Source organism: Macrobrachium rosenbergii, chromosome 50 (genome assembly GCF_040412425.1).
Source record: "Macrobrachium rosenbergii isolate ZJJX-2024 chromosome 50, ASM4041242v1, whole genome shotgun sequence".
Taxonomy (NCBI): Eukaryota; Metazoa; Arthropoda; class Malacostraca; order Decapoda; family Palaemonidae; genus Macrobrachium; species Macrobrachium rosenbergii.
This window is the reverse complement of record NC_089790.1, coordinates 36861707-36881706: the sequence shown is the minus strand read 5'-3', so window position 1 is coordinate 36881706 and position 20000 is coordinate 36861707. Positions and strand designations below refer to the sequence as shown.

Sequence of the window (20000 nt, the reverse complement as noted above, 5' to 3'; positions counted from 1 at the left end):
CTATTCACAACCCGCCTCCCTCTCTCTCTCTCTCTCTCTCTCTCTCTCTCTCTCTGTGCCCTTGTGGTGCATTGATAGCACCTTTTCCTCACAAACAACTACGGTGGTACTCGAACGGGACGACCCACGAAGAGGGACGTTATGGGCGTGTTCCCTAAAATCCAATATGCCACTGTTAACCTAGGCAGGTAATTAGGTGCCTATAGTTTTGATGTTTGTTAACTGTAAAGGGTTGCACCAGGTGGAAAATAATTTAAGTATATCTCAGTTTAACCAGACCACTGAGCTGATTAACAGCTCTCCTAGGGCTGGCCGAAGGATTAGATTTATTTTACGTGGCTAAGAACCAACTGGTGCCACGTAAAAAAAAAAAATTAGATCTAATTTTCGGGCCAGCCTAGGAGGCTTAGAACCAACTGGTATACTTACTTTACCTAGCAACGGGACCTACAGGTTATTGTGGAATCCGAACCACATTATGACGAGAAATGAATTTCTATCACCAGAAATAAATTCCTCTAATTCTTCATTGGCCGGTCGGAGAGTCGAACGCTGGGTCAACAGCATGCTAGATGGGAGCTCTACCCACCCCTCCAATGAAGAACTATGGCGGAGAGAGAAGGTAATGTACACAGCATCATCAAAACGGGAAGAAACGGGAAAGCCTCGACAAGGTCATTTTTACCCCAGTTGGGTGAAACCATTCTCTCAGGTCCATATCCTTTGGTCACAATATACTAAGCTTGCTAAGGAAGTTCATTGCCTTTTTTGCTTGTTCCTTAAGACATGAGAGTCAGTCATATAGGTATTATTAGATTAAATACTATTAATTGTGATGCTTTTGTGGACAAATGAAACTGCAAGATGAACTCATCTGTGGGCATCTTTATTTTAGTTTTCAAGCGGGATTTTTTTCTTCTAAATTACTGTTATGGTTTTCAGACTTAAGTAAGGAAGGAGAGGGTGAGACGAGGAATGACAAAAATTGCAATAATTAACGAGCTAGTTTAAATTTTTCTAAGGAAACATCAACGACTACTTTCCGTAACGAACAGCGCGTGGTTTCGGCAGTTACAGTAATGACTCAATAATCCAGTCTTTAAGTTTTCAGAAAACTAATAAATAATTTTTCTTGTCTCGCAAGTGTTGTGTTTGAAGAAGGAACAATTATAGCTGCGTTCAAATGGAATGAAAGATGAAACTGACAAACAAAGGTTAAAAAAACCTGTTCCAATTTTGCCAATATGCTCTCCCATCCCATCATTCCCTTTCTCTCCCTCCCCGCCTTTCCCTTCCTTTCCTTGATCCCTCCCCCCCTTCCCTTATTCCACCCAACACTGATCATCAAGCGACGGCTGATTCAAATCAACAAGTCAGAGCTGTGATCTGAAACCAGGCGAAGGAGGCCTGACACGTAGCCTTGCCAGATTCGTAACGAGGCGTTGATGGGTGACGTCACGGTCGTTCCTTTGCACTCGAAACACATCATTGACCACTATTTTGGCCAATTTCTGTTTTTCCTGACAACCGACAGGCTTAATGATGTACGTATCTATCATTCCATTGAATCATACTATTGCTAAGAATAGTCGTAATGAAACTATACACTTCAATCTTCATTGGCAGCTAGATTGTTAAATGCATGCGGAGTTCCGTAATTAAAATTTCATGTTACCTGAGATGTGAAACAAGGACATTCCTGTTTTCTATCATTGTCATTCTAGGATCTTGTAATTCGTCTAACAAAACTGTTATGTGAGTGTTATAATAAGTACTGACTTGATTTAGGAACTTCTTTCTTCCAAGTCGTAGAAAAGTATATTTATGCTTGAGAAGACATTCAGTTGTTGACACTTAAAGTGGAATATATTGATTTTTAACGCAATATAGGAATGTGCTACTGAATATTATAATGAGGTTTATATATTTTAATTATTGTATATTCCTGAATGACGTCATAACCTTTGACTCGTTTGAAGGTTCGTACTGTATAAACATTCTTTTTGTTTCCTTAAGATTTTATATCACACCTACCATAAAAATAAGATTACATAGGACGGTAGTTATTATTTCGTTCTAAATAGGGATAGGAACTTTGGAATTAAAGAGAGAGAGAGAGAGAGAGAGAGAGAGAGAGAGAGAGAGAGAGAGAGAGAGAGAGAGAGAGAGAGAATGTTGCTTGCCAAACGTACGACGACTCTGTTGATATTTATTTCTCATTACCTGCGGTCAAAACTAGTAGATTCCATCTTGAGTTTGTTATCATTATAGGGTGTTCCAATGATAAGAGCAAAATGGAATTCTAAGGGTTTATCTTGAATTTTTATTACTTTCCAGATTGCCAGTTCGTAAAAACTATATTTATTTGTAAATGTTCATGTTGCCTTTGGTGTCATATCATCAAAAATATGGCACGCAGTTCGGTAATCCATGTGGAGAATTTTGTTAAAATGTAAAGAAATATGAATGATGATCAAGTGAATGGCGACAATGACTTTCATTCGACTTCATTTGTTTTCTGACAAATGCCATTTATGGAAATAAATTACATTGTGGTTTGAAGTAATTTTTCCCTTTAAAGATGGCTGTCTAAACTTTTGTTCATAATAAAAGAAATCTAGAATATTAATTTTAATATTTAAGTATATTATATATTTATTATTTTGTGACAAGAGTTAGGTTAATGGCACGAATAATTGTATTTTGTTTTTGTTTTTGTCTTTGTCACTTCAGTTTAAAAATTTTCTTAATCTTTTAACGTTTGATGTAAGATGAGTAGTGCATAACCTGTTGTTCAACGAGTTTTAACCATTTAATAAGAACCTGTAATGTTAAGGTATTGAACCTTTAATATTACTGCGCGAATAACATTTGAAAGTAATAGAACTATATTTAGGGTATAGATTTAGCAACCTTGTTCTCGTGATTGATATAAAAATTCCATTATTACCAATATTATTGCATTTATTTCTTTGTCGAAAGTAAATTATATAAATTTATATTAAAATTAATGTTTTCTTTTTTTATGGACGAAAGTTTATAGACATCTTTAAAAGGGAAAAGTACACACCACAATGTAATTTGTTTCAGTAAGTTACTCCAAAGTAATAGTCCGTTCAGGCTTATTGCTAGATGCAAAGAACATTATTTATCGATTTGATTTTCCTCATGAGAATCTGGACTTTCACCTGAAGTCCTGTTATTCATTAGACTGATTAGAACATGAACTTAGGATGTTTTCCTGTGAGAGTCATGGTCGAAATTCATATAACTAGGACCATAGGGTTCGGCTTCTCTGCTGAGATTTGTCTTTTAATTGTGCAGTGGAATTCAACTTTTAGCTTCTGGTTGAATTTTTGACCTTATACTGCAGACTCTTAACTTTAACACCTAATCACACGTTGTTGAGTCTCTGACTTCAGGGTTGATGTGACACTTTGACAGTTTCAAGTGCCGTCAGTGCACCTCATACAGTGCACTGCACCATTACTTAAGGTTCTTTGCAGCGTGCCTTCGGCCCCTAGCTGCAACCTTTTTCGTTCCTTTTACTGTACCTCCTTTCATATTCTCTTGCTTCCATCTTATTTTCCACTCTCTCCTAACAATTGATTCATAGTGCAACTGCGACGTTTTCCTCTTGCTACACCTTTTAAACCTTTTACTCTCAATTTCCCTTTCAGCGCTGAATGACCTCATAGGTCCCAGTGCTTAGCCTTTGGCCTCAATTCTGTATTCAATTCAATTCAGAATTTTGGCCTAGGTTTCGCGTTGATGTTTGGACTTGATGTTGAATGTCCGCCTTACAGGTATGTTGGAAATACAAGCAAGCTTCTAACGAAATTTTAGGTCTGCTCAAATGGTCTTAGGTAAAGATTCAGTGTTTAGACCAAGCTTTCGGAAACTAACAAAAGTTTCCTTTAGTGGCTATGATCAGTCAATGACAAGCAAGTCTCAAGTGACTGGTTTCAGGGACGCAACTGTAGCCGAGCTAAAGGTAAAACCCCCCCAACCCGGGACATCCTTCCTCCCAAACCCACTCCCAGGCTCTAAGTATTAGCTAAAACTGGTAGCGAAGGTGCCACTCAAGGTTTGGCCAACTCTCGTCTATATTCATTACTAAAAATATGAGTATCTAATCTGATTTTACAACTGCCAGCAGTGCTGCCCTAAAATGCAATATTCAGAAGACAAAAGGGAAGGGTACTGGTGGGCAAATTCAAGTCTTTTAAAAGTAGAGTTGTCATAATTCGAGATCATTCTTCTTTATGATTTCCTCATAAAACAGCGCTTCCCAACTGCTTTCTTGATTTCTTTGCATGAGGAAGCTGTTGTTCAGTCAGGTGGAATTTCAATTTACACCAGGTAAATAATTGTTAAATTTAAAAATTTTTTAGTTTTTATTTTAATTATACAGCTAACAAAATTGTGCAAACCACAAAAAATATAAAAGAACTGCATGTGGCTCATGAGCCACGGTTTGGCACCCCTGTTATAAACTAACTTCACAAGGAAAATAGTTGAAATTATGACGGAAATATTAGGAATGTGGTTGTGAACTTTTAGTTCACTGTTGAAAACGATAAAAATCTATTGTTATCAGGGCGAGAAGTTTTTGTTTTAAGATGGATAAAAACACTTGCTCAGAATCAAAACTGCAACAATAAAGAAGAATCAGGGCCTTAAGGATGTATATAAAACATTTCTGCCATTTAGAATATGTTGCCTAAACGTGGGAGTTTTTATGAGTAAACAAATTTTATAATGACCTCCGTAATTGCCTTTCCATTTACATATTATTTAGAATGTACTTAAGGTCACTTTTTAAATATTTTTCTGCATTTTCTTCTGTATGTTTCTTAAACAATCAAATCAGATAAACCTGACATCTGTTCTACAGCACTGTATCTTTTTCTGAAAAAAAAAACCCTCACAGTTTTCAGTTAGCATAGAGTTGAAATCATTCGTTAAGTTTGATAATTTAATCAAAGTGTATTTTCTTCCTAAGTTTTATCTGTTACGAGAGTGGCTTTCACTCCAAGATCATCATACCCTTTGCACGAAATATTTCATCGTCTTGTCTCCCTTCATTGTCAGGTGCTCATGGCCGATGTGTGGCCCAAAATGCGAGGAGATGGGATACCACCCGCTCGAGTGCAAATACTTCTCCGCCTCCGGATACAAACCTTCTCCGGCGGATTTTACTGAAGAGCAGTTCGTCTACGAGTCCTTTCTTCCTCTGAGGTAAAACGTTTGCTGGAAGACTTGAGTTTCCTCATGACCTGAGTGGGCTAACAAATAAAATATTCCGGGTTGAAAAGTGTTGATTACTTATTTGCAGTACTTAAATACTTCATGCATACTGTCCAGTAAAATTTGTGAACTTTAAGTTTTAACTACTGATGCTTTCTAGGAAGCACAGGTCTTTACCTTAGTCTGCTGTAGTAAGGTATTTAACAACTTAATTAATAATAATATTCTAACATAAAATAGGTAGGTAAACAAAAGTAGACACTTTAGTTCTGAGCTAACGTGTCTACTTTTGTTTTGCTTGTGTCATTCAGTCTTCCTTTCTCTGGACTGAAGGTTAGTCGGCGGTCTTAGCTTTTAAATATATTTTTGTAATTGTGAATTTTTGTCTTTTTACTATTTTATGGTTTTAACAAATTTATGATTGTTTCATAATTTTATCATATTCGTTGACAGATTCCCAGAAGATGTAAAATATATATTACAAAACGTCATATTAATGTATTGTATTGTATTGTATTTATTGTATATAGAATTTAGGCCAAAGGCCAAGCACTGGGACCTATGAGGTCATTCAGCGCTGGAAAGGAAATCGAGAGTAGGTAGGCTTGAAAGATGAAACAAGAGGGGAAACCTCGTAGTTGCAATTTGAAATATTTGTTAGGAGAGGGTGGGGGAAAGTTAGATGGAAGAAAGAGAATATGAAAGGAGGTTCAGTAAAAGGAACGAAAGGGGAAAAAGACAAATGTTGAAATTGGCCTGTTTCATTAGTCAGCCCGTGATTCGATATATACAGTATATATATATATATATATATATATATATATATATATATATATATATATATATATATATATATATATATATATATATATATATATATATATATATATATATATATATATATATATATAATATTTATATTATCTATCTCTCTCTCTCTCTCTCTCTCTCTCTCTCTCTCTCTCTCTCTCTCTCTCTCTGGAAGGTTTATTGGTCAAATTCTTAAGATGTGAAGTTATACAGGGTGAAAAACTTAGGAATGTAAATGAATAAGAATGCCAGAACTAGCACAAAGAACTCATACAAAAATTCTCATTGAATCTTAACAGGTGTTTTTGCCTTCAGCAAGCGGAGCCTGACAAATACCAGACGTTGATGGCGATGCAGAGTCACGACGAGGAGAGGAGAGGAACAGAGCTCTGGAAAAGAGAACAGGTAAGCAAATTTGGAATTGTTTAATTCAGTTCAAAGTGGTAATTGAATGCAAATGAAAGTTGCAAGACAATGATTATTCAGAAACGTTAATAATGGCAAATGATTGAAGTTAAGGTAAGCCAGTAGATGAAATAGTTAGTAAATACATTCTAATTATTGGAATTAAATAAATGAAAGTACTGTAAGGTAATTAATATTATAAATGATTTGAAATTAATGAATACATAAATGTAATTAAGGTTACTGAATAGTGAAATACGTAAATAAACATAATAACGGATGGGTTAACGGACGTGTACAAAATAAGTAGTTTTTTTTACAATGTTCTTTGTCAAGTATTTTTCGTACAAACCTCGAGTGATGATACTTAGATAGCGGCTCATTTGAGGAAGAGGCTTCATGGAAAAAATTCGGTTCGTGTGTATAATTAGGAAAAGACCAAACTTTTCCATGAAACTTCTTCCGCAAATGAACCATTACTCAAGTATCATCACTTGAGGTTTGTGCGAAAAATACTTGACAGAGAACATTATAGAAAAAATTTTATTTTGTACACGTGTCCGTTAACCCATCCATTAATCTGTTTATTTACCTATTTCACTATTCAATAACCTTAATTACATTTATGTATTCATTAATTTCAAATCATTTATAATATTAATTACCTTACAGCACTTTCATTTATTCAGTTCCAATCATTAAAATGTATTCACTGACTATCTCATTTACTGGCTCACCTGTGTGTGTGTATGCATATATACATACATACATACATATACATATATATGTGTGTGTGTACATACATAAATAAATAATACACACACATATATATATATATAGTGTATATGTATATATATATATATATATATGTATATATATATATATATATATATATATATATATATATATATATATATATATATATATATATATATATATATATATATATATATATATATATATATATATATATATATATATACAACAACTTTAAACTGAAAACCTGATGCAAAAGCTGTTATTACCTTATTATCCTATATTTGTAACAAAATATACTGAATAAGTACACTTTAAAAAAAAACCTTTTTAGTTGTCTGTAAAAGAAAACTTTGTCTGTCCGTCTGCTCTCAGATCTTGCTGAGTCTAGAGGGCTGGAAATCGGTATGTTGGTCATCCACCCACCAATCATCAAACATACCAAATTGCAGCCCTCTAGCCTGAGTAGTTTTTATTTCATTTAAGGTTAAAGTTAGGCCATAATTGTACATCTGGCAACGATATAAGACAGGCCACCACCAGGCCGTGGTTAAAGATTATGGGCTGCTGCTCATACAGCGTTATGCCGAGACCACCGAAAGATAGGTTTGTTTTTGTTGGCCTTGATTATACGCTGTACAGAAAACTCGATTGGTCTGAAGAAACTTCAGCGCATTTTTTACCTGTTTCCTCTTGTACACAACTCAATATGTCAGGTTACACAAACAATTTTTTCACTTTGCCCGGAAACTCTTTAAAATACGTTGTACACACAAAATAAACCTATGGCTGTTCATTTTAAAATCTTGTGAGGAGTTTACAAGCCCTCCTCTGCTTCCCCACCCCCTCCAGATTGACTGTGCCATCAACAATGGCATCATCATCCTCTCCTTCCTCTGCCTCCTGTGACACCTATGAGGCATTAAGAGGTGTAGGTGTGCCTAGAGGGTCAGGGCCATCGAAGTGAGCCAGTGACTCATCAGATTCTTGGCTGAAGGAGCCCCGCACATCAACGAAGGCTGCAGACTTTCTTGCCTCTGGTTCCAAGCTGAATGACTGAGTTACTGAAGAAGTGGGTGGTGATGGGCTTGTGCACACGGGGGTTTGGGATCTGAAGAAGCTGTTGAGGGTACTTTGATGATAAGTACAATGATTCTGCTTCGCAATGACAGTCTGTTGAAACTCTTGCATTTGTGCAGCTGCATCCAAGGCCCTGGGAAGTCATTGGGGTCAATGTTGGGGTTCTCCAACACCTCGATAACCATATCAAAGACCATGTTCATATGCTTGTACTAGGGCACTTGTTGTGAAACAGCCTCCTCATTGTCGTCACTTTCTTCAGGAAACTGCAGCAGCTGTCTCAAAGTTGGTAGCCAGGGTTGCCACAGTTGTCATCCAGCCACTCCCATATGTCACCTCAAGTTGTGAGTTTGGTATTGGAGGTCGTCGACTGCGAATCCCTGGAAGTCCATCATGCCCTCTTGTCCATTCACAATATGGATCCAGGCGTGGCTGAGGGTCTCTACTGTGACATCCCTCCAAGCCTCTTTGAACACTTTTGAAGTTCCTTCAGTGTCTCTTCCCCCTGTGTATCCAAGCCTAGCTCCTTCTCCTCGTCCTCCAATACTGCCTTCACCTCCTCCAGGAATTTCCTCTAGTGTAGCCTTTTCATTCTAACAGTAACACCTTGGTTCATTGGTTGAATGAGTGCATTCGTATCATGAGGGGAAATACATGACCCTAATGACCTTCATCACCAACCAATTGGCCCATACTAGGAGCAAAGCCTTCACCCAATGTCTAGCAATGCCAAGGTTCTGTGTCTGATGATGAATAACCACCTTACAAAAATGATAATGGAACCAATTGGTTATGATCTTGGAGGTTTACCAAGCCTTTGCTGCATGATATCAAATCACTGGGGACCTGTCCGTCAACCCACCAGAACACATGGTTGCTTTCCATGTCCAACTATCACTGGCTTGCAACAATGCAGACACACATGCTTGGAAAGCTTTCAACCCGGGTAAATTATTTTCCTTCTTATCAGTCAAGGTGTTAATGGATAAGGAGCGATAGAATAGACCAGTTTCATCTGTATTGTAGATTTGTCCCTAAAACAATGTCTTCATCAGTTTGCTGGCTTTTGGGCAATGTCTCTCTGGATAGCCTCTGACAAATTGGCACCAAATTCACCAGTGGGGAGATAATAAACAAGGATGTGATATTAGGCAGCGCGTTGAGGGCCATCTCTTGGCTTGGTAGGTGCCACGGACCATGGACCAGAGACATGAAGGAGGTCATACCACCCAAAAAATTCCACTCCATGAAGGAATACAAGGCCCCATCAGGCAAGGCCCTGTCTTATGTAGTCAAGCATGTGACCCATGCTTGGGCCAACATCATCCTGAAGAGGAGGGATGCCCTTTTGTTGATGGCTCAGAAACATCTTGGTCGATAGTTGGCTCAGCCTGAGAAATAGTCCCTTCATGGACATGCCTGTGTACTTCCTTTCAGAGGTATTTACCAAAGCTGTGAAAGAAAAGAAAGGGGGCGCGAAGGACTCCCTCTCCTCAGTCTTGCTCAGGTTGGCCCTAAGAAGGTGGTCTGTTAACCCTGTGGCCCAGAGTAGGCTCCCATTTGTTGCAAGAACGTCATTTCCTCCCTGATTTTGACAACAAAGCCACTCAGCTCCTTGAGGGAAAGCACAAGAAGAATAAAGCCAGGCCTTCTGTACCACTCAAACCCTCCAACCTGGAGAGCAGAACAGGATGGTCCAAACCCTCAGGAAGGGATATGTTCTCCCCTTCGAGCAAAAACCACCATTGGCATGAGAACCATTCAAGTTCTCCCTCTTACCGGAGCAGTCACCCAAGGGGAGGGCCCAGCAACAAGAGATAGGAGTCATGCTATAGAAGGGGCACTAGAAGTAGTGGAAGACAACAGACTGGGCTTTTACAGCTGCCTCTTCTTGGTGGAGAAAGCATCAGGAGGATAGAGGCCATTCATGGGTTTGTTGACCCTGAATGGCTACATGTGACTGATGCCGTTCAAAATGGAGACAGCACAATCAATCTGGGTGGTGATCAGGGAAGGAGACTTCATGGTCTTGTTAGACCTACAAGAGGCATATCTCCACATGCTGATACACCCCTCCTTGAGGAAGTTCCTCTAGTTTGTCTCCCAAAAGATCACATACCAATTCAGGACCCTCCTCTTTGGCCCTGTGACAGCCACCCAAGTTTTCACCTGAGTGCTTCAACTGATGTCAGAGTGGGCCCACAGGAGAGGTATCCAGTTATGCAGAAACCTGGATGACTTGTTCATACTAGCCTCAAAAGCCAGGGAAGAGGTTCTGCAGTTGTGCAGTGTCATGGGTTATGCAATAATGTTGAAATATATTGAAAAAAGAAATATCTCTTTTCCAAGATGTGACTGCATCCCATGTTTGCTCACCAGTCAGTTACTGTTGTCAACACCTGGTGGACAATTAGCCATTTGATGAAAACCCTTTCTTGGGGAAACGGCACCACATGGTATCTCATGCCATGCCCTTGTAACATGGTGCAATATTTGATCCACATTGCATCAGAAAACATTGTTCTGGAAGTTTCTATGGCGTGACCGGAAAGGAGCGGTTATTAAGGAACCAATCATTATGCAGAAAATAAAAAAACTCCTGCATGGGAAGTGATGAGTGTCTGTCGTCATTAGCTCCACCCATACGGTGGTATATTAGCTTCCAGAAGAGACTTCCCAAAATAGAGGTATAGACAGACAGAGACAGAGAAGGCCCAAAATAGAGGTATAGACAGACAGAGACAGAGAGGGCAATCAGAGGTTGGACAAAGCAAGGTTCTGACAGGAGTGTCCCCTTCAGATGACCGTTACTCTTCTCCATAAAATCTTGTCCTGCCTGAGATGAAGAGAAGCAGCCAGCCCTTCCTGCTTGTGATGAGAAGTCCCTTAGCCCTCCATGTTCGAGACGAGGTGAAGCAGCAAGCCTACATACCAGTGACGAAGAAAAGTAGTCAACTCTTCCTGCTTGTTTGGAGAAGTCGCTAAGCCCTTCCTGCCTGTGACAAGGTGAAGTAGTCGGCCCTTCATGCCTGTAGCGAGGATGAGTCACCAGCCCTTCCTGCCCGTCCTTTTGCACGATCTCCGGATTTTTGGAGAAACAGCATTTGCTGCCTCTTCCTGAAGACATCCCTTTTGTGACATCTACGAGCCCATGGTCATCGTACCAGCAACATCTCTGCTGAGCTCCCAGCCAACCTTCTGTGACGTCTCCAACCCCGAGGTCATAATGCCAGCTCATCTCTTCAGTGAAACCCCAGCCACGAAGGATAACTCACCAGCTCACCATTTAAGTATTAAGATTGATTCTACCTTGCAACTTGTTCCCCCTGTCTATGGCTGGTTAGATTTATTTTGTTTAGTGTTATGTTGAATGAGAGCAGAGGGGAAACAACATTTCGATTTTCTTTGTCAATAAGGTTGTGAATAAATGTGTTGTATCATTGTGCAAGTTTCTTTTTATATTCATTTCCCATATTTCAATTGCTGGCGTTGAAATAGTAGTGTTTAGAGTTTGAAAGAACCTGGAACGATTCTTGGATTATGGCATGCAGGGACTTGGGAATCCTGATCAACCCCACAAAGTCAAAACTAGTACCTGCGGATGACAATCGACACAGTGAGGGTGAAGGCCTACCCTTCACAACCCTCGCCAACCAATGAAGAAGTGGCAGCCCTGGGGGCCACCTGGTGTCTTTGGAAAAATTGGTACCCAGGATAGGACCCGTATCCATTCCCTACAATGGAGACTGGGTGACTAGGAAGATACTGGAGGATATACAGTGGTGGAGGAGCCCAGAAAAAAATCTGCAGGGGGATACACTTGAGCCACCCACCCTGGAGATACTGGTATACTCAGACACATCCCAAAGGGGCTGCAGCACCCACCTGAACGGCACATGCATTTCAGGGATGTGGGATGAGGAGCAACGTCAACAACGTATTAATATCTTGGAGATGCAAATAGTCTGGCTGGCACTCTAACACTTCCAAGATCTTCTTCAAGGGAAGACCACAGTTGTCATAAGCAACAACACCTTGGTGGTCACATACATCAACAAGCAAGGAGGCACAATGTTGTACAACCTGAACGACTTAGCAGTGAAAATGCATGAGTGGTCAGAGACCATGGGACTGATGCTGAGAGCCAGGTACATTCCCAGGAAGAAGAACATAGTGGTGGACCAATTAAGCAGGGCAGATCAGATAGTGGGGATGGAATGGTCACTAGAACAGGGCATAGCTGACAGGTTGCTGAAGTTACAGGTGGTCCCCACATTGGACCTGTTCACCACAGCAAGGAACAACAAGTAACACCTGTATTGTTTGCCAGTCCCCAACCAAAGGGCCTTCCTGTAGGCCACCTTCCAGCATCTGTGGGGCAACCTGGATGTGTACACCTTCCCCCATTCAACCAACTCCTGAAGGCCATCAACAGGTTGTGCATGTCCCAAGGTCTGAGAATGATGCTTGTAGCTCTGAAGTAGCCCCAGACAGAATGGTACACAGACCTCCTCCACCTGCTGGTAGACATACCAAGGTAACTTTTCCCAACTCCCACCCTCCCTCCATCTTCACACATGGAGGCTATCCAGCAACTCCTTAGAAAGAAAGGTTTTTCAGAAGTTGCTGCAGTCATTGCCAGCCCCCTCTTCCTACATCAAGAGAAGCACCTTCTTGTGTCTGTAATTAAAGGTAGTAGGTCTGCCCTCACCCGAGTGTTCAAACCTAGGGACATAGACCTTTCAATATCATGAGAGCTGGCAGACATGATCAGAAATTTTGAGAATAGTTGTTCCCCTCGGGAACTGAAACCCTTGGAGTGGAGCATCACCAGGGTCCTGGCTTCCCTGAGGAAACTGCCCTGTGAACTGCTCAGAAGGGCAACAGATTAGGACTTGACCCTTAAAGCAGTTTTCCTGTTGGAATAGACATGAATGAAGAGGGTGGGGGAACTGCATGCCCTCTCATATGACTTTACCTGCACCCATGGGTGGACATTGATTGGCTTCACCTTCCTCCCAGAGTTCATGGCAAAGGTTCAATGGTTTTTTCGTCCCTCATTAAAGGACTTCGTAGGGAGTGAAAGGGATGAGATGTTGCTATGCCCAGTCAGAGCCCTGAGAGCCTAACTTAAATATACAGGCCCCCACCAAAAATTGGCCCATTGGAGGCTTTTCTTAAGTACGGGTCTTGGGAGAAATAAGAGATTTCAAGAAACACCATCTCCTTCTGGCTGAGAGAGGGGATTGTGAGTGCATACTGCTTCGGACTAGCGGAGATCCGGGTCCAACCTGAGTCAGGGCTTATGATATCAGAGGGATAGGACAGTTGGTTGCGTTTAGGAAAAACCACTCAGCTGGTCAGGTCCCCAGGGCCGGTCTGGAAGAGGCAGATGACATTCACCTCTTTCTACTTCAAGGATATATCACACAAGTCCTTAGATACCTCCATTTTGGGCCCAGTAATGGTGGCACAGCAGGTCATATAACTATGTAAAGTCCTACAGGAGATCTGTCTGGAGGGGAAGACATCACCGGCAACATCATATAAGGCCCGGGCTGAGTATGGTACACACAGCATACATCTCTTGCATGGCCTTGGGGTATCGAGTAGGAACACTCCTACGTGTTTACCTGAGAGATCATCGTCCCACCTTCAGGTGAGGCTCCGTGTATGAAAGCTAGGTTCGTATACATGTTGGAACAAATACTGAATTAAAAGGAAATTTGTATTTTTCCTAACATAAGAACCTACACTTTCATATAGGTAAAGTAACCCTCCTCGTACCGCCCCACGTAGTTTCGATCTCTCACTCCTTCTGGGAGGATGAGCAGAGCTGAGTATGGGCTGACTCACACAACGGAAGATGGTGGGTCGATCAGGTCATACCAAGTGACCCATGTGTAGCATTAGGATTTTGCTTTTCAATAACAGCCAAAGATGGGTAATCATGGATTACTATGAGAGTATAGGTACGTATGTTAGGAAAAATACAAATTTCTTTTTAATTTGGTATTTTTTATATATTTCTTTGTTGAAAAGTTGTAGTATGGAAAGCAAATTGATAGAAAAAGCTAGCATGATACTTCGGAAACATTACTGGACAAAGGTTGATACGAGAAAAATGCAGGTAGCAGAATGAAAGAGAGACTTACCAGAAAATTTTCTTGATTCAAGTTCAATGTATTTGGTAATAGTATGACTTCAAATTTATGTTGGAATGCTTTCTGGGTGAAGTTATTTCTTTATTCATAAGTCTTTCTATTTTTTTTACAGTTCCTTGTTTTTTTCGTGTGACTTCACGAATGATTGTTAGTGTATATAGAGTAAGTTCATATTATTCCATCAGCCATTTTTACTTGTATTCATGATGTTGCTTCGAACAGAAAAACATCGTGGACTTCTTGAGAGAGAAAGTGAATGTACCTGTAGGCGACGACCTTCTCCATACCATCATCGGTGTTCTGGACGTCAATTGCCACGAGGTCCGAAGCAATATACCCGGTTGGTGACGTTTTATCAAGTGTTGACCTTCACTGGCATCTGTAGTATTTACATAACTTTATAAGGGAACTCCGTAATAACAAGTCTAGTTCCATCTCTGTAACGATTATAGACAGGAATGTCCTAATGGTAGTTAGCGTAACCTAATTAGATACATATCTGTCTAAAGCTTAATTGGTCAAGCAAACTGTGATCTTTAACACCAAATAAATGGAAGTCTTCTAGGGGACTGACAGGGCTGATGGGAGGGCCTCCAAAAATAAGCCAGGAAGATGAATATGGTGAAGTCAACCACTTTAGTACAAGAAGGTGATTATAATAATTTTAGTGTAATCTGAAAAATTATTTAACACATATAAATACAAAATTATTTTTGTACAAATACAAATGTATAACCTGTGTAAATACTCAATATACGAACCCAGTTTTGACAGAAAAGGTGCAAAAAGGTCCGTATACAGTTTATAGGCAATGTTGGTTTTTTGGTGCCTATCTTTTCTTTTTTCCAGATTTCCTTAAAAACTGGATTATTTCATGTTATTTATGGCATAACAATAGATGCTCTTACAACTCAAATATTGCTTAATATTTATTGCGAGGTAATCAAGAAATTAGAGAAGTGGTGGGGGTGGTAAATATTACTGAAATAATAAGAGAGTTGAGACTGAGATGGTATTAGCATTTTGGTAAGGATAAGTGAGGGGAAAGGAATGAGAAGGGCTTGGGTAGAACCTGTCAGGGGTGAAAGGTCAAGAAGGAAGCAGAGGGTTAGACAGACTGACAAAGTGAAGCAGGATTTGGGAGATAGGTTTAGTGGAGGAAGATGGTCTCTGTAGGAATAGTTAGAGAAGACGCATTAAGGCAACCATCCTCTTAGCACAGGCGAGTATTAAGAAGATTAAATGCTTTTAGGACGAAAATTAAAACAGATTTAACCATACAAAATATTGATTGTCAAGTTTTTGTGCTGGAACTTAGATTAGAAACAGAGACAGTGGAAAAGTTTCTGAAGACATTATTTTAGCATAGTTTAAGCTAAGTGCATCCAACATCCATGGCTGTGCCGAGGCCATCCAGTCTCGGGTAATGTTGCCTTATTTGCGGTACATTGAAGTGGTTCTCCTTTCCTGTGGTTATTATTTTGTAGTAGCTATTATTTCACTTTTTTATTTGTAATTTTATTTTTAGCTGTTGCTGTTCACATATTCAAGTGTACTTACTGTTGTTTGTTATTTATTGCATATATAGTGTAATTTACTGTTACAGAATATGTATATATATATATATATATATATATATATATATATATATATATATATATATATATATATATATATATATATATATATATATATATATATATATATATATATATATATATATATATATATATATATATATATATATATATATATATATATATAAATGTACATGTTCATGCATATATTATATATGTATATATATATATATATATATATATATATATATATATATGTATATATATATATATTCAAAACTTTATAAATTTTTCTACTTATTTTCTTCCATAGCCATGTATGTCTAGTAAGAATTATAAATAATAGTGATACGATTCTGCTTACAAGCTAATCAGATGGCATCTTGACAAAATGACTTATTGAATTACGGGTAAAATTTGTAAAGGATTATAATGCAGCTTGTTCATTCCCTTTCTCGCAGTTTTACTTCCTTTAATTGAATGAATGGATTTGTTAACACTTCAGGTACCAAGGACGAATACAGGGTAAGAGGAATATACCCACTGTGTGCAATGATGTCCCATTTCTGCAGCAACAATACCCATCATACCCTCATGGATGACATGTCAATGGTCGTCCTGGCCTCGAGACCTATAAAGAAGGGCGAGCAAATCACAGGTAATTGGGTCTCTTTTAGAAAAGAATACAAGTTGCACTTTTATTTGGTAAGATAGCAAATCTCAGCACTTTTTTCCTCTATTCTGTGCAAAGTCTGTGGAGCATCTGCTTCGCTTTCTCTGTCTGCTGAGTCAACTCAGGTGCCACCTTTAGTTAGGTTACGCTGCTAGATGACCATACAATAATGTTCCAGGCCTTTCGCAAGGACGTAGCCTTAACCACGGCCTTTTACAGTCTTGGGTTGGAACTCCTTTTGCCTGAAGGTACATTCAAGCTCACCATGTATATTTATTTTTTTACTTTTGTATTCATTTGCATATGTGTTGCCAGTGCTTCTCTCTCTCTCTCTCTCTCTCTCTCTCTCTCTCTCACATATCTCTCTCTCTCTCTCTCTCTCTCTATATATATATATATATACATACATACATATGTATATATATAATATATATATATATATATATATATGTGTGTTTTAATCCTTGTGTGTGTTCTCACCTTTTCCACAAATGGGCGTTATGTTTTTATGAAAATTGTTAAACAAGTTCATGTCTTTTTGTTTATTCCATAAATGTTTATGCTCATTATGAAGGGAAAATCGTAATATTACGGTAACCATGAGCTGTAGTCTATTCATAAAACAGTTGTACTCTAACATCAGCTTATTTGCATTAATGACATTGTTTACTGTGCTATAAATTTTGTATCTTCTGCAAAGATGTTAGCCAGAAAATCATTTGACAGTTGAAATATACAGGCGCAGATATTTAGTGAAGTCTACAAATGATTTCCTTATATTTTAGCTGATGTTGAGTTCTTTAAGGTTAAATTAACCTTTAAAGGAATCTCGAATCTTTTGCTATCACAAAGTTATTTTTTTCAGCCACTTACACACACATACTGTCGGCCACTATGGAACGTCGCAAGCACCTGAGGTTTGGCAAATTCTTCGACTGCGTCTGCGACCGCTGCAAAGACCCGACGGAGATGGGCACATTTTTTGGAGCCCTGCAGTGCTCGCAGCCTGGCTGCGGTGGGAATATTCTCTCCACAGACCCCATCCGCCTCACTAATGATGCTCCTTGGAGATGTGATCGCTGTCGGTACCAGGTAATTGGGAAAAGTTAATTGTGAGGGTTTTAATACTTGCTTTTGGCTTAGTTATTGGTCATCTTCATCAAACAATTCCTATAAACAGGTTATTGAATTTGGAATAGGAAAATATGAGCCTCTTAAATTTTTGAGAATTTTACTTAAAATGCCGACAAAGTATATCAGTTCTTCTTGATTTATTTGTATTTAACGTGAACATTTGAACTTCTCTCGTATACAAAGATTTCTTATCACTGTACCTCTTAACATTTTTCTCCCGTCAGTTCCACAACGCATTGTCAGAGATAGTCTTGAGATCCCTTTTTTCTTTTCAGATTCCCTCCGAAACAGTCGAGCGCTTAAACAAAATAGTTTATTGGGAACTGAGGCAAGTGCCCGAGGATGACCCTTCAGCCTTGGAAGCCATCTTTAAGAAATATCAGTTTGTGTTTCATCCACAACACTTCCATTTGATAGGCCTGAAGCATTCGCTTTCACAGGTAACCAAAAGTACACGTCAGTTTACTGACAAGGGAACCCAGTAAATTTCTGTAGGTGGAAAGTTACCATCTCATACAATAATAATTAGGTATTTGAATAACTGCCGAGGAAATGGCGTTACAGTCCTCCTTATTTTGGTTGTATTGAACTTAATTTTATTACTTGTTTGCTATTGAACAATATATAATATATATGGTGTTATGGCAGCGCTAATCAGTCATACGATTTGGAAAGGATTAATTGTCCACGACTTTGGGAACGGGTGGCCTAGTTTGGTGTTTAAGAAGTCTATATGTCTCTCTCGTTACCAAGACTTTTATTTCATGTGGATTAAAGATTCCAGGGCTCTGAAAGAAAAATAAATAACTCCTTTGTTCTACCTAAATAGATTTAATGCCATGATGTTCAATTGTCCTCATCCTCAACACTTCTCTTCTTTAAAATGCAAACAAAATTTTTTAATCCTCAGGAATATCACTGACATAAACTTACCACGCAACTTATGATTTAAATTTGATACCTAACCAATTACTTGTCCGATTTTTAAATGAATAAGTACCCCATTTACAGGTAAAAACGATCCAAGATTCTATAATTGATTAGCTCTCCAGGTTTCTGTTTAGATTCCGCAGAATCCTCGTGAAATTATCTTAATAAACTGTTGAACAAATTGGTTTAAACACGAATATTTCGGTGATCAAACTTTCAAAGTATAAATCATGAGAAGAATTGTCTTTTCCTTTGTGAAGTTCTCCCTAGTACCATTTCTATGTTGCAATTGGAGCCACTGCTATCAAAGAATCCTTCCTCACATATTGCCCGTGCATGCAAAAAAAGTTATGATTTCCTTATGCAGAAGGCAAATTTAAAATGCAGTGATTTAATGGTTTTCATTGATAGAGATGAAGAATGAAACGAAGACTTAAAAAGTAAATGAAAGTACATTTTAGATATTGATAGGTATAAAGGAAAAGAGAGATAAATATAATAGCTGATGAGATAAATTTGATAACTATGACGAGATTAACCTCTTTCAAATCACCACAGCTGTATGGCAGAGTGAAAGGCTACCTGCTGTCAGAGTTGAACGAGGCTCACTTAAGAAGGAAGGTCGAATGTTGCAAAGATCTGCTCAAAGTCTTAGACATTTTAGATCCAGGAGTTTCACGCCTTAGAGGTCAGTAAGGACATTTACCATTTTTTTGCCTGTCTGTAAATGTGTTGATGTCTGGACGAGTTAACGTTTTTTTTTTTTACCCCAGTAATTGAAATTGTATTTGCTTAGCAGTTTCTTTAAATACAGGAAATCTGCAGAAAACAGTTCCTGTCACCTGTTAGGGTGCTAAACTGTAGAACCAGTTTCAACTAGAATTGCTAGAATGCTAGCCTGGCGTTGCAGAAACAATCAGATGTCCAAGTATTTGCAGCAATAGAATTAAAATTGGCAGGAATTTTGCAGAGCAGTTCCAGAAGTTTCTAAGTCAGTCTTTGCTTTCTGGTTACAGGATTGACACTGTACGAGCTTCACGCACCACTTCTGCTTCAAGCAAATAAAGCCTTCCAAAGCTGCACTATCACCAAGAAAGAATTCCTAGAGAAGTTGCAAGAGGCCGAAGGCTATTTGACAAGGACTATCTACTGCCTTCAGTACGAACCGGTTTCTTCTTTCGAGGGTGAAATTTGTAAGGTAGAGTGGGCTTCACTGAATTT

General features: G+C 38.8%; 1 protein-coding gene across 2 annotated transcripts in view; it reads left to right on the top strand.

Annotated features, from left to right (window-relative positions):
- Nucleotides 1-20000, top strand: part of LOC136832838 (SET domain-containing protein SmydA-8-like) — a 28982-nt gene that overhangs the window by 7234 nt on the left and 1748 nt on the right. For both annotated transcript variants that reach the window (XM_067094489.1, XM_067094490.1), the window contains exons 5-12: nucleotides 5095-5241; nucleotides 6360-6465; nucleotides 14688-14805; nucleotides 16548-16700; nucleotides 17581-17807; nucleotides 18125-18289; nucleotides 19338-19467; nucleotides 19796-19977. In XM_067094489.1, the coding sequence (XP_066950590.1) occupies nucleotides 5095-5241; nucleotides 6360-6465; nucleotides 14688-14805; nucleotides 16548-16700; nucleotides 17581-17807; nucleotides 18125-18289; nucleotides 19338-19467; nucleotides 19796-19977 (1228 nt within the window). The remainder of the gene's footprint in view (nucleotides 1-5094; nucleotides 5242-6359; nucleotides 6466-14687; nucleotides 14806-16547; nucleotides 16701-17580; nucleotides 17808-18124; nucleotides 18290-19337; nucleotides 19468-19795; nucleotides 19978-20000) is intronic.